This window comes from Myotis brandtii, unplaced genomic scaffold (assembly GCF_000412655.1).
Source record: "Myotis brandtii unplaced genomic scaffold, ASM41265v1 scaffold276, whole genome shotgun sequence".
NCBI classification, from domain to species: Eukaryota; Metazoa; Chordata; class Mammalia; order Chiroptera; family Vespertilionidae; genus Myotis; species Myotis brandtii.
The window spans coordinates 2,406,705-2,422,367 of NW_005360509.1; the positions used below are offsets into that span (position 1 = coordinate 2,406,705).

Genomic DNA, 15,663 nt, shown 5'->3' on the forward strand with positions numbered 1-15,663 from the left:
TTGAAACCTTGTCATTAGCTGTATATTTGTGAACTTCTACATCCTATCTGGAAGAGAGGAAAAACTAATATCTATGCCAAGGATTAAATGGCATGCCAATGGTAGCTTGCCTGGCATATAATAACCCACAAATAAATAGTTGTTATTTTCTCAAGCCCCTTCCTTTGAGAAAAGAGAAAATAAAACCTGGGAGAGTTTATGATGCAGGCATTTACACAATCTATTAATAAGACATTTCTAAGAAAAATATTTTTAAAGTTACCATGTTTTAAGCTTTTTATTTTCTCTATTGACATTTCTTATAATATATCTTTTACTCAGATTTTTAAAGAAACTAAAGCAACTTACTGAAAAACTCAATTTTTATGATGAATTGATATAGCTATTTGTTCCAAGATTACAAGCAACAAAGTTTAAATGAACTCAGAATCTAAAATTAAAAAGTGCATATGTATATTGCAGCTAAGTCTAAGCTAAATGTGGTATTAATTTATGTTTTATATAAAATGACCTTTACATTATATTAATTATAAATAAGCTTTTTTGACCAATGAAGCAAGAATTTTCATGCATAGAATTTCCATTTCTCACAATGTACTTCTTTTATAAGACTTATTTTTTGCTTAGATAAATTATTTGATCAGTATGTGTTGTGACTGCTCTCTGCCTGTGGTTATTAAAATGCTTGTGTCTCTTTGATGAAAAGAAATACATTGCTGATATTTGTTTTTGTTGTACCCAGTTGCCGTGACCCCTTATGGTTATGCATCCAAGTTTGATATCCACTTTGATGACAAGTTTGATGTGTCTTTTGGGAGAGAGGGCGAGACGTTGAGTCTAGGCTGCCGTGTAGTTATCACTCCTGAAATTAAGCATTTCCAGCCAGAGATCCAGTGGTACAGAAATGGTGAGCCTTGATAATGAATTCTCACTTAGGTTCTTATTCACAGAAGGTCGCAGACTGGGATTGGCACCAGAGCATGAACGTCCATAAGACTGCAGATCGGTTTATCAGGGCTGGCAGGATTTGAATATTAGAGGATGTTTAAAAAAGTTTTTACACATATATCAAAGTAGCAGAACTTTCATAATATTTGTGAAAATTATAACATCATCAAGTAACATGGAAAGGATTACAAAAAATGTGTTTTTGCTGTTGTAAGTTGGATATACATTCATTTTGTAAGTTACTTTTGTTTAGTAAAATAAATGAAGTTTATAAACCAGTGGGACTAGGAAGCATGTCAGTTGTGCATGGGGTACCTGGGCAGTCTGGGGCAGCGTGGGGTCCCAGGGCAATGGCTGGGACCTGGACCTGGGCTTAGACTGAAACCAGCATGGCAGCAGCAGTAGCAGCACTGATGTGGACATGTCCCTAGAGGAGGAGAGGGGCAGCATGGGAGCCATCCGTGGAGGCCAGCTTGCCTGTCCATCCCCAGGACTTACCTTTGTGGCATCTGCATAGATATTAACTCCCTGGCCTGAACGCTGTCAAGAACTGCCAGCAATCAGGCAGTAAACTCTGTCAGTAAAATATTACAAAATAAATGTGTGTACGTAGACATTGCAATAAAGCACATAAGGTAGTTGTTAGGATTCTTCAAAGAATTTAGAATCTCTGGTTATGAAAATCGCCACAACATTGCAAAGCAACTATCTACAGACTTAGAAATAGAAACTAAGTTTAAAGATTGTCCCATTCAATGTAAAAGAACACTATTTTTGTATGAAATTTTGGATGAAGCAATTATTAACAAGAAAGACAATTTTTAAATTAATTTTTCCTCTTAATTGAAGAGATACTGATAGAATGCATAAATAGGTGTTTGAATTATATACAAACCATGAAGTTATTTTCAGTTTCTTGTATGACCACCACAAATTACGGGACATGTAAAGAAAACATTAAGATGCAATTATATAAATTACATTTAAATTAAATTTAGATATACATGAAACTTATTTGTATGGGAGTTAAATCTTTTTATAAAAATTATTTTTCAAGAATAATCAGCTCTAGAGTAGTAAAATTTATATTTTAAAATAGTTTATCAGAAAGTTAACTTTATAATATCCTAACTATATGGTACTATTTAATATAAATTTATGTAATACCATAAGTAAGTAACACTCTTAACAGCTGTAATAGTAGTGGCATCAGCAGAAAGATTCTCCTCAAAATAAAAAATGTTTAAATCTCCTTTGTGATCTTGCATTTGTAAAGCATGAGTGATGTTGCTTTCAATTACATCCACTTAAAATGAAATTATTAAAGGTATGAATTTGATGGCCTAATTAACTGAATTTGTAGAAAATCAAGCCAGAAATATTTATTAACAGTCAAGATATCACAGTAATAAAGTATTATTTTTTGTAAAATCATGGCACAAAAATATTAGTTCTTGCAGTTTGTATCATTCCTATTATATTTTATAAGTGATAAACTTTTTTAGAAGAAAAAGCCTTATACTTTTTAATGTACTTTTTTCTCTGCTTTTTGAACAAGAGGCCTTGCCATTTCATTTGCACTGGAGATTATGGATCTGGCACTGGTCCCTCGCTTCTGGTCTAGTATTTTTACCAATATAAACATGGCAGAATGACTCAAAGCCCTAGAGAATTGCTCTTATAGTCAAATAGCCTTCAATATGGAAGGAGAGGAATAGAGAAAGGGTAGAGGGGGAGAGAGAGAGCATTGGAGGGGAGAGAGGAAGAAGGGAGAAATAGAGAAAAAAAATCAGTTAATTTGTTGACTTCTCTCCCCAGGAATACCTGTTTCTTCATCAAAATGGGTGCAACCCCATTGGAGTGGAGATCGGGCAACACTGACATTTTCTCATCTCAATAAAGAAGATGAAGGCCTCTACACAATCCGTGTACGAATGGGAGAATATTACGAACAATATAGTGCTTACGTCTTTGTTCGAGGTAAGACCTAGCAGAAAGCATCTTTAAAGAATATTTAAAACACCGAGACCAAATCAATCTACCAAAACATGTTTTATGTAATGATAAAAGAGCCATTTGGAAATTCTTCCAGATTACATGGCATAGGCATATCAACTTCCAGACCTGATATAAAAAATTAACCCTGAAGGCACCAACCCAAAAGTTAACTAGTTTCAAAATTGTGTTATTATCCCTAATGTCAGTACCTTCCTCATCTTCAATGAGCCAACAGGTCAGTTCTCTATAGGTGTTCGAGTAGAGATGTTAAATCCTTTATGAAAAGCCATCTTAGTTTATGGGAGCTGCAACAAAAGGATGATGTGTTATTTGGGAACTTACTCTTTAATATCTATTTGGGGAGCAAATTTATTATTTCTTATCTTTTAAAAAAATAGTTTTAGCTTTAATGAACTAGTAAACAAAGTGCTAACAATTTAATTCTTTATTTTTTAAGACTTAAAAAAATAGATTTTTGGAGAAAGAGGAAGGGAGAGGGAGAGAGAGAGAAACATCCACGTGAGAGCAAGACAGTGATGGCTGCCTACCTGGGATTGAGCCTACAAGCCAGGCATGTGCTCTGACTGGGAATTGAACTGACAATCTTTCTGTTCACAGGATGACGCCCAACCAACTGAGCCACACCGGCCAGGGCTATAACTTAATTCTTAAGACAAACTATAGTCATCAATTTTAGGATACTTTCCTTTTTTTAGCAGTGTTTTGAATGGATCATATATGTACAAGTGGGAGTGTTATTTCTACATGAGGCCCTAGCACATTGGGAGGACCATTAATACCTCCAGGCTACAAGGGTGGTTTTCTGTGTTCTTTTATGTGATGGTCAGCCAGGTGTGGCTACAACAGGAGTCAGAGGAGAGGCTCAGGGAAACAGAGTATTTAATTTTATTTTTTATTTTTATATGTATTTTTTATTGATTTCAGAGAGGAAAGGAAAGGGAGAGAGAGAAACTTCAGTGATGAGAGAGACTCACTGATCAGCTGCCTCCTGCAAGACCCCTACTGGCATTTTAGTCTGAAACCCAGGCATGTAGCCTGACCAGGAATTGAACTGTGACCTCCTGATTCATAATTCGATGCTCAACCACTGAGCCACACTGGCCAGGCAAAACCGAGTATTTATACTTACAAATCCAGAGACAGAGGCAGGGCATACCGTTCAGGACCACATGGGAAAGAACCTGCATTGATTGGTCAGGAGGCAGGAGTTAGGGGAGAGCCTAGATCATGGCCTTTACTGAAGTTTCTGTGGGAAAAGCAAGACAGCAAAGCAGTTTAGGATCGAGTCGTGTGAATAATTTAGGGATGGTACCTAGTTACGTAGTACCTGGCCCTGGGATGATTAAGGCAGGGGAATATTTCCCCCTAGGGTGCATGGGCCAGACAAAAAAGGCCCGGCTCTGGATGAATTAGTTTACATATCAAAGACATGCTCCAGGCTGAGCCCTCTTTTATCTCCAAGAATTGGCTAGCTCCAGCCAGAAAGGTGTATAAGATGTCAAAATATTTGTTCAGAAAATAAAAATATAAACAATACAGGTTGACTTGCTAATTTTTTTAGACTTACCATGGGAATGGTCCAGATAGTTATCTTCAGTCTTGTTTTTCAGAGTCTTAGATCCCATCTGTGTTGTTCCACTACCCACTATGATGCTGTCCCATGATCCCATTCCAGTCTATGGGAAGAGGAGAGGAAGGAAATGGAAGAGGAGAGCAGAGAGGCACACAGCACTTCTGCATGTGAACACTTGGCCACATGCACACATCTCACAGTAAGGGAAGCTAGGATGTCTAGTCTCTTGTTGGGCAGTGTGTTCCCTGCTAAAGCTCAGTAGTTTAAGTACTAAAAGGAGGCAGGAAGAGTGGATACTGAGAACAGTTAGCAGTTTATACCACTTCAACAGCAATCATTGTTCATTGAATTTAGCCACTGACCAGCAACTGACAAAGATACACGAATATCTATACCAACTGAAAAATGTGTTAGATTTTCTCCTACATGAAAGCATTATGGGAAAAGTCATTATTGCCACAGGGAAGAAAGAAGCTAGCCTTCTGGGTAAATTGCAATGAAAACAGACACATGGGAATTTATCAGCAAGTAAGTTTCTTTAACCAAACCATCTGGATAAACCTGACTAAATGAGGACTGAATAAGCAAAGTCTTTGCTTTTGTTCTCAATTATCTTACCTGAACCAGAGAATATCCCTGGTGACCCCAAAATACTTAGTTATGCCTTGGTGATTTCTCCTGGACTCTTTCTGGGCACTCTGACATAGTCTAGAGTACCCCAACATTTTTCAGTGCCCACTCTCACAACTGTGGCTCTCTGTCACATTTAGGCCAAACTTCAGATAACTAACTATAGATGGGGGAGGGGGCGGGGGTAGGATTTAAATTAGAAATTTATACTTAAGCCAGTTTTCAAATTCATAAAATAAAGAAATGGAAAGACTCTAAAATTTGTCAGATATTGACATGAGAGAATTGAAAAGGTAAATAGGAAAGACAAAATTGGAAAGACAATTTCAGCAATTCCTGAATAAATTATGTATTTTAGATTCTTTTTTTAAAATCTTTTTTGAGGTATAATTTACATCTATAAGATTCAACCATGTTAAGTGGACAGTGCTTTTTAGAATATGTATGGACTTGTGTAACCATCATCCACAATCCAGCTTTAGAACATTTCTATGACACCAAGGAGATTTCTTATGCCCATTCCCCACTTATCCCCAGTCTGGCTCCTAGGCAACCACTAATCTGCTTTCTGTCTCAATAGATTCATCTTTTCTGGACATTTCTGTATATATGATCTTTTACATCTATCTTCTTTTCTTGAGCATATATTTTGAGGTTCATTATGTTAGTAGTTTGTTCCTTTTTATTGCTGACTAGTATTGCACTGTATGGATATGTCTCATTTTGTCTATCCATTCACCAGCTGATAGATTGTTTCTACTTTGGCTATTATGAATAAGACTGCAATGAACATTTGTGTTCATATTCATGGACCTAGGTCTTAATTTCTCTTGGGTAGATAGATACCTGTAAGTGGAATTGCTGTGTCATGTGTTAAATTTATATTTAACTCTTTAAGAAATATTTAAATGACATTTTATGTGTTTTTTAAAAAAAACTTTGTATCCATTAAGCTGCATGAGGCCATTTCAATGCTAGAGCTCTGGTATTTTTGCTGCTTAAAAAATAGTTTCCGAACTATAACGTGCAGTGTATAAAGCACCATATGTCATTTCCAAAGACATATGGTGCTTTATACACTGCACAAAGACATTCCAAAGCTGTGCTCATTTGGACAGGATTTTATTCCATAGATAATATGTGTTCTTCGTGGGGAAGAAAAGAGATAATATAAATAAGAAAAAAGAGAAAAGCCTTTCATTAGTTTACCATTCAGAGATATCCAGTGTTATAATTTTGTTACATAGCTTTCTAGACTTTTATATGTGGGGTGGGCAAATATAGGTTTATAGTTGTGAATACACAAAACAGTTTATTCTTGTATTATTATTTTTTAATTATTGTATTATTTTCCATACTAACAACTATAAACCTACTTTTGCCCACCCCTGTATTCTTTCCTCACCATTCCCTATAGAGAGAGGATGGAGGGAAGAGTTGATAATATGATAAAGAATGGGATAGAAATGTCATGAAAAAAGAATTACAAATGGCAAATAAGTATGTAAAAAAGTTATCATTAGCAATCAAAGTAATTAAAATGATATAATGTGTTAATCTATCATATTGAAAAGAATGAAAAGATTTTTTTATTAATTTTTATTTTTTAAAAATATATTTTATTGATTTTTTTACAGAGAGGAAGGGGGAGAGATAGAGTTAGAAACATCGATCAGCTGCCTCTTGCACAACTCCTACTGGGGATGTGCCTGCAACCAAGGTACATGCCCTTGACCGGAATCGAACATGGGACCCTTGAGTCCGCTGGCCGACGCTCTATCCACTGAGCCAAACTGGTTCTGGCAGTACTATATCTTGATGATGGTTGTGGATACACAAATTCACACATGATGAAATTCCATAGAACTACAAACACATACAGAAGTACATGTAAAACTGGTCGAATCTTAAAAACTAGTAGATTGTACCAATAACAATTTCCTGGTTTTGATATGGTACTATAGTTGTACAGGCTGTTCTACTGGGAGAAGCTGGGTGGAGGCACATGGAACAATGCTGTACATTTTTCTTGCAACTTCCTGTAAATTAGACTTATTTCACAATGAAAGGTATATTTATTTCACAATGAAAATAAATGCTGAGCCCTATCTGGTTTGGCTCAGTGGATAGAGCGTTGGCCTGTGGACTGAAGGGTGTTGAGTTCAATTCCGGTCAAGGGCATATACCTAGCATCATTCATAGTGCCCAAAAAGTGGAAACAATCCTGATGTCCACCAACTGATGAATGGATAAATAAGATGTAACATACCACACAATGGACTATGATTTGGCTTCCAGCAGCTGCTAAAGAGAAGCTGTTTTTGAAAGATCGTCAAGCCCACATCTTATAAGCAATTTTATAAAAGTGCTGAAAAATGACTCCCTAAGTGCCAACTGTTAAATACAATGGATGTTTAGTGAACTAAATTTCTTTTAATAAATCAATAAAAATATATTTTTATTGATTTCAGAGAGGGACTGTTAAATACAATGGATGTTCAGTGAACTAAATTTCTTTTAATGTATTTTAAAAAATATATTTTTATTGATTTCAGAGAGGAAGGGAAAGGGAAAGAGAAATAGAAGCATCAATGATGAGATAATCATTGATTGGCTGCCTCCTGCATGCCCAACTGGGAGTGAGCCTGCAATTGACTGGAATTGAATCTGGGACCCTCAGTTCGCAGGCCAATGCTCTATCCACTAGCCAAACCGGCTAGAGCTTAATTTTTAAAAAAATATATTTTTATTGATTTCAGAGACGAAATCACTCCCTGTTGTGTGGCATGTAGGCATTCTGCATTAGGTTTCAGGCACCGATTAGTTTTCCTATAGCAGGAGACATTTCCCCAGAGACACTTTCCTGCAGATCTCATGGGGCAAGAAATAGAATGTTCAAAATCGAAGTGACTTGAACTATTCACAGGTAATGTGCACCTATTAAATTGAGAAGTAGGCAAATATTTCTGCCCTGATATCAAATGTTTTAGTAACTCAGAAGACTTACACAAGTGTAGCAGATAGAAAAACAAAGTGTTTATTCAGTCAACAAGAGTGTTTTCCCTTGGGTAAGTGGCTCCTACATGGCTCAGCCTCCTCTCAGACTAACTCCAATTATGAAAGGGTTGACCAGATGTCAGAAGAAAGTGTCAAACGTGGATTCCTTCCCTCAGGGACTTTGCCTCCTGTCTTAATTGTTCTCATTTAAAAGGCTACTGATTATTTTTATTATTCTTCCTCTCCTCCTAAAAACATCCCTGATTCACCAACTTAGCTGTGCTTGAAGACACTGCTGAGAGGACTCCACTGTCAGAGGATCCCATTTCATAAAGAGTCACTATCCTCTGTTGCTTGTATAATCCTGGACTTTTACTAAACTTAGATAAGCCAAACTCAGATGTGGGTATTGCATCAGAGTTCCTTTCGCAAATATCTTCAGTTCGGGAACAAACATTTGATTGAAATGAATGTTTTCCTTTCTTTTCCAAAACAGTAGTGCCCAGCATAGGAATGGGCAAAGCTTCATGGTTCTTATTCTCTCGTGGATGCATCCAGAAGGTAACAGAGGGGGCTATTTGTTCCCCTTTGGAGCCATTCATAGTTTCTGAGTAACATTACACAATACATATCTTAAGAACAGACTTTCTGGCACAACTTACATTTAACTTTTCTGATAGCAATCCTCGACATCTACATATTTATTTTCTTTTAGAACATTTGGACAGTCAAGGGCCATGAGGCAAAGGGCATGGGTCCTTTTTAGAGCCCTTTCTAACATAATGTTCTTTGTACTGATGGTGAAAAGCACACATTGTTATGTTGGTAAGTGAATTACAAGCCTGAAGCTTGCTCTACTGGGGTCAAAGATGTAGCCACTGAAATGTGTGCACTAAGAACTCAGTCTGAGGGCTTCAGAGCACATCTAAGAGGGCTAATGGGATCCTTCTGTATCTCCACAGATGGTGATGCAGAGATTGAAGGAGCCCCAGCCTCTCCCTTGGATGTGGTGTGCGTGGATGCCAACAAAGATTATATCATCGTCACCTGGAAACAGCCAGCTGTGGATGGAGGGAGTCCTATTCTGGGATATTTTATTGATAAGTTAGTACTTAGTCTAACTTTAGTTAGAGTGATTTGGCCATAGAGATGCATGCTTGATTTCTCCCACCATTTCTATGTGAAATATTTTCTTTTCTGGTCTCCTCTCACTCCTTCTCCCTCTCCCTCTCTCCCTTTCTCTCTCTCTCTCTCTCTCTCTCTCTCTCTCTCTCTCTCTCTCATATAAATACATTTACATATATATGTATATACACATGTAAATGTGTATATACATATATATGTGTATGTATAGATGATGTAGACTGATATAGATATAGCTATAGATAGGTATATACCTAAATTCTCAGAGAGCAGCCCGGCTGTGCGTGTTCTTTCTGCTCCACCATGCTGTAGACAGCTCCAGAGCAGCGGCTCTCCGCCTTTGTCCTGCCCACAGGAGGGTTAGGAAGCATGCTGTAGGATCATTGGGTCACCACGACAGAATCTACAGAGAGAGGGTAGGGGACAGGGGCAGTTTGGAGAATTGTCCTAGCCTCACACATTCATTTATAACAGCTCCATAATTTCTACAAAGGAAGATTTAGGGGAAAAGTGGATGTAAGGCAAGGAGTGAAGCTATATTTGCTAACACTTTACATAAAGTTGAGGAAAATATTTATCTCAAAGAGGAAGGGTGATGGTAAGGAAATAAAGATAAATACCCCACTACAACCACCTTTGCATTGCCATTGGAACCACCCCCCCGCCCCCATGAGGATCATTTGGGAATTATACATGTTGGACATAAAGCTGTGTTGGGGAAGTGATATAAATGAAAAGTCCAGTACTCTACTCATGAAAAATGATGAGTTACTTCAATCACATGTTGAGCCTCTAAAGCCCTGTGGATCAGGCTATAGCATGATAGAACTCACATCTTTGTCTCCTGGGGTGTAGCCACTCTATCCCCAGGCATCAACTGTTGAAAAGCACCCAGTTAGAAATCTGAGGTTTCAAGTGTTTAAATCCAGGCCTGGGAATTTCACTGCATCTCATGAATCTCATCTGCTAAGAAACAATTACAGTACCCTCCTTGCCCTCCCACCTGCACAGCAGGCAGTGACCATCAAGTGAGCTCTCTCTAAACTACAGTACAGATAAGTATCTTTTAAGGTGCTAACTTTCTCAGCAATAGTTCCATAATTTAAACAAAAATGCCTAAAGAAGTCACTAATGGTGGAACTGAAGACATCAGCCAGGCAGATATTTGACCAATCCTCCCCCTTAGTCTATTCAATGTAGAGACTGTACATACCAGCCTGCTTCTCTCCCCCAACCCCATCCCAGATCATATCTCCTCTACTTAACACCCAAGGCCCTTAGCTGCATATTTTTAGTGTGGTCAAATGACATGTCTGTGTCAAGAAGGAGCTGAGCTTCTTTTTCTTGTTAGAGAAGATACATTACAGTTGAGTGGAATTGAGTTCAATTAAATAACTATTGAACCGCACTTGAGCTGGATATTTTGTAGAAAAATCTGAAGCAACTGGGTAGGTTTGCAGCATTGGAACTATGAATTTAGCCATACTTCTCTTAATATTCTTATTAATCGCTCTTTTTTTCCTTAGATGTGAGGTGGGCACAGATAGCTGGTCTCAGTGCAATGACACACCTGTGAAGTTTGCTCGTTTCCCAGTCACTGGATTGTTAGAAGGTCGTTCTTATATATTCCGAGTACGGGCTGTGAATAAAACTGGAATAGGTCTACCATCTCGTGTTTCTGAGCCTGCAGCTGCTCTGGATCCAGCTGAAAAAGCAAGACTTAGAAGTAAGCATTTTTCATTTTCTAGGGTCTTCCTGAACCTTTTTTTTTTTTTTTAATAGAACTACAGATCTCATTGCAAAGTTATTCCTCCTCCTTCCACTAGAGGGCACAGAGAATAAGAAATCCTTTATTGATCAGAAAATCCTTAAGGTGGGGAGGAGGACTGAGGAGCATGAGAACAGAAAAGTATTTGTTTTTTGACTCATCTATTCACTATTAATATCTCAGTACAATGAGTTTCTTTATATTAAAGGAAAAACAACACTATATCTGATCTATACTTGAGTTTCCTTATAGACAGTCAAAAATAATCTCTTCATCCAGTTAGCCTCCAAGTATCGACGCCAAAACTACGGTACATGAATTATGCTCTGCATTTGTTTCATGGGAACCCATATGGCACCCTCAATAAAAGGAACCATAAACTGGCATTAGAAGAATTGTTGTAAATTAACATTTCACTCTATACCAGATTTTTCAACCTTGGTCCTGTTGATATTTTAGGCCAGATAATTCTATGTTATGGGGGGGTCTACACTGTCCATTATAGGATGTTAGCAGCGTCCCTGGCCTCTACTTACTACAAGCCAATAGCGCTCCCCCACCCCCTCCGCCCCTTGTGACAAAATTATCTCCAGACATTACCAAATGTCTCTGGGGAGCAAACTCACCTTAGATGAGGACTACTGGTCTGTGGTTTATTTGCAGTATTGTTGTTGTTAATTTTCACCCAAGGATATTTTTCCATCGGTCTGTGGTTTATTTGCAGTATTGTTGTTGTTGTTGTTGTTGTTAATTTTCACCCAAGGATATTTTTCCATTGATTTTAGAGAAAGTGGAAGGGAGAGGGAGAGACAGAGAGAAATATCGATGTGAGAGAGACACATCAATTGGTTGCCTCCTGCACACACCCCAATCAGGGCCTGGGAACCTGCAACCAAGGTTAGTGCCCTTGACCGGGAATCAAACCTGGGACCCTTCAGTCCACAGGCTGATGCTGTATTCACTGAGCCAAACTGACTAGGGCTGCAGTGTTACTTTTTTTTTTTTTTACCTTAAGTACATGTAGTAGCATCATAAAATAATGCTACTTTTTCTCTGGAGACTTTTTCTAATCACACTACTTGATAGCTCTCTGATCACTTTTCACCTAACATCCAGCTTCTTTCCTAATTCCATCTCATACATTCATTTACTCTTTTTCTATAAATTCCAATAAAAATAAGATTTCTTTGAGCTGAAATAAGTTATACTGTTTATTACCTTTCTGTTTTTGCACAAAATCTGGTCAAAAGTCCTTTGATTAGAGCAGGAGTTGAATAATTTTCTCTTTCTGGTATCTGTGGGATCACAGACATGAATTTCCTTTTTAAGTATATACTCCTCATCTCATCCATTTCCCCCACTCAAGATCTAAACTGGTTTCCTTTGTAGACAACAGTTTTTGAATGCAATGGCAAGAAATTGCTTTTGTTGAGCTTTACCGCACCATCAGCGCTCCTCTCCTCTTTCATCTTTGTTATGACAGATAAATAGCTACTGGGCTTGCAATTGTTCCAGAAAGGTTTCTCCCTTAAGAAGGTATGAGAGAGCCTAGATGTTTCAGGAGATCTATATGGAACAGTAATTGAATACAGGTTATTTACCGCCCTTGTGTAAATACAATTCTAGAAATGGCGACTCAGTTCAGGTGGGTTCCAAGCTCCAGCAGATTGTGAATTCTTCAAGGACACAATACCATATACATGCTCAGTAAGATTCTTTAGAACAATACATAAGTCAACTAGTAACAAAGCCATTTGTGACTAACCTGACCAGTTAATCAGTTTATAAGTGCAGTTGAAACTGCTGTTGTGAATGTTTGCAATTTTAATTTTTATCTCTGTTCAGGTCACCCTTCAGCACCCTGGACTGGACAGATCATTGTCACTGAAGAGGAACCTAGAGGTAAAAGCTACATTTTCCTCAAATACTATTGCCAGTGTTTTGCTTTGCTGGTTAGCTGTAGTGGATGGTACACTGCATATTAAGATGTTTTGGAAAGAACATTCTGAAACATTTGGATATCATAAAGTAACTTATATTGTCAGAGAAACACTTTTCCTAAAGCGTTTTATTGAGATATAATTGACATACACTAAACCACATGCCTGTAAAATGTACAATTTGACGATATTTACAGATGTGTTCACGTGTGAAACCTGTGATCCGAATAATGAACATATCCATCACCCCTAAAATTTCCTCACATCCCTTTGTAATACCTCCCTTTCATTTCTTCCCCATCTCCAGGCCATCACTGATTTGCTTTCTGTCACTGTAATTTGCATTGCCCGCTATTTTAGATAAATGGAATCATACTCATTTTTGTCTGATTTCCTTTACTCAGCATAATTATTTTTAGTTTTATTCATGTTGATGTTTGTATCAATTCATTTCAGTTTATCCATTCACCATTGAAAGTTTCTATGAAAGCTTTGTGAAGTGTTTGTGTGACGTATGCTTTCATTTCTCTTGGATAAATACCTATGAGTAGAATGGATAGGTCATATGGTAGGTTTATGTTTAATTTTTAAGAAACTGCTAACTGTTTTCCAAAATAGTTGTACCATTTTACATTCCCATCAGTAGTTTCTCTATGGGAGTTCCCCAGTTGCTCCACATTGTCACCAGTACTTGGCATGCAGTCTTTTAAACTTTAGACATTCTAGTAGTGTATAGTGGTATTTCATAGTGTGGGTGCATAGTGGTTTCAATTTGCATTTCCCAAGTAACGTGGAATTTGATTGCATGTTTGTGGATCTATTTCTGCAATCTCTATTGATAAATTTTATTTTCTCTTTTATGTAGCTATATAAGCCTTATGGGTGTTTTTATTTTTTAAGTTTCATAGTTTTGAAATCAGATAGTATAAGTCCTCTAATCTCCCCTCCCCCCAAGTTTATTTGGCTATTCTAAGTGTTTGCATTTTTATGTAAAATCTAAAACCAGCTTATAAATTTCTACAAAAATCTGCTGGGATTCCAATTGTCTTTTATATCCTTAACTAGAGGCCTGATGCATGAAATCTGTGCAAGAGTAGGCCTTCCTTCCCTCAGCTACCAGCACTGGCTTCCCCCTGGCACCCGGGACCTGGGCTTCCCTCTGGGACTGGGCTTCCCTCGCAGCCCCGGCTTCATCCAAAAGATCATCCAGAAGGATGCCTGGTCTAATTAGCATATTATGCTTTTATTATTATAGATGGCTTTCTAGCTACTGTTCTATCAATTATTGCTAGTGATGAAACCTCTGATTAAATGATATATTTATCAGTTTCTTTTTTTAGTTCTACAAGGTTTGCTTCATGTGTTTTGATGCTGTTAGGAGATGCATAAACATTTTTATTGTTATATTCTCTTATGAATTGACCACTTTATTATTATGAAGTAAGTCCCTTTATCCATAGTAATGTGTTTTTTCCTTCTTGGAAATCTACTTTGCCTGGTATTAATATAACCTTTCAAGTTTATATTGATTAGTTTTAGCATGGCATCTGATTTTCATCCTTTTACTTTTAATTTATGTGTGTGTTTATATTTAAATCATGTTTCTTGTAGGCAGTATAAAAAAGCTAGATCTATGCAATCTGGTAATCTTTGCCTTTTCATTGGGGTGTTTGAGCCATTTACATTTTGTGTGATTATTGATATGATTTGACTTAAACCTACCATCTTGCTATTTGTTTTCTGTCTATTCCATCTGTTTGTTTCCCTTTTCGTCTTTTTCTACTTTCTTTTGTATTAAGTATTTTTTATTATTTTGTTTTCTGTGTTATCTTATTAGCTATAATTCTTTGTTTTACTTTATAGTAGTTTGGAATTTATACTATACATTGTGTCAAAACTTATCTTCAAGAAATATTATATTACTTCACAAGTAGTATAAAAACTTTCAATGGTATTATTTCATTTCCCCTCCGAACCATGGTGCTATAGTTATCATATATTTTATTTGTGTATTTATTTTAAGTCATACAGTACAATGTTATTATTTTTGTTCAAATCATAGCTTATCTTTCAAAAAGACTTAAAAAGTAAGAAAAAGTTTTCGATATTCACTCATTTTTATCATTTCTGTTGCTCATTCATTTCTTTGTATAGATCTCAATTTCCATCTGATATTACTTTCTACCTAAGACATTTCATTTAATATTTTTTGTAGTGCTGGCTTGATGGTTATGACTTATTTTATTTTTTCTTTGATGAGTCTCTATTTCATCTTCATTTTAAAATATGTCTTCACTGTGTGTATGATTCTGATGGACAGTTTTTTAAAAATATATTTTTATTGATTTCAGAGAGGAAGGAAGGAGAGAAAGGTAGAAACATCAATGATGAGAGAGAATCATTGATTGGCTGCCTCCTGCATGCCCCCCACTGGGGATCAAGCCCACAACCTGGGCATGTGCCCTGACCTGAATCGAACTGTGTTCTCCTGGTTCATAGGTTGACACTCAATCACTGGGCCACACCGGCTGGGTATCCTTTTCTTCATTGGTGTTTGACCTGCTGTGAATTCCAGCCAGTGGTGTTTTTTTCTTTTTAAATCTTTGAATTTGTGTATCATTTTAATATTTTTCATGTTCTTAATT

The 15,663-nt window shown here is 37.0% G+C and overlaps 1 protein-coding gene across 1 annotated transcript in view; it reads left to right on the forward strand.

The window, feature by feature from the left end:
* Positions 1–15,663, forward strand: part of MYOM1 (myomesin 1) — a 114,886-nt gene that overhangs the window by 37,832 nt on the left and 61,391 nt on the right. The window contains exons 8-12 of the mRNA XM_014541637.1: positions 743–907; positions 2,767–2,928; positions 9,130–9,271; positions 10,837–11,036; positions 12,924–12,980. Coding sequence (XP_014397123.1) covers positions 743–907; positions 2,767–2,928; positions 9,130–9,271; positions 10,837–11,036; positions 12,924–12,980 — 726 coding nt within the window. The remainder of the gene's footprint in view (positions 1–742; positions 908–2,766; positions 2,929–9,129; positions 9,272–10,836; positions 11,037–12,923; positions 12,981–15,663) is intronic.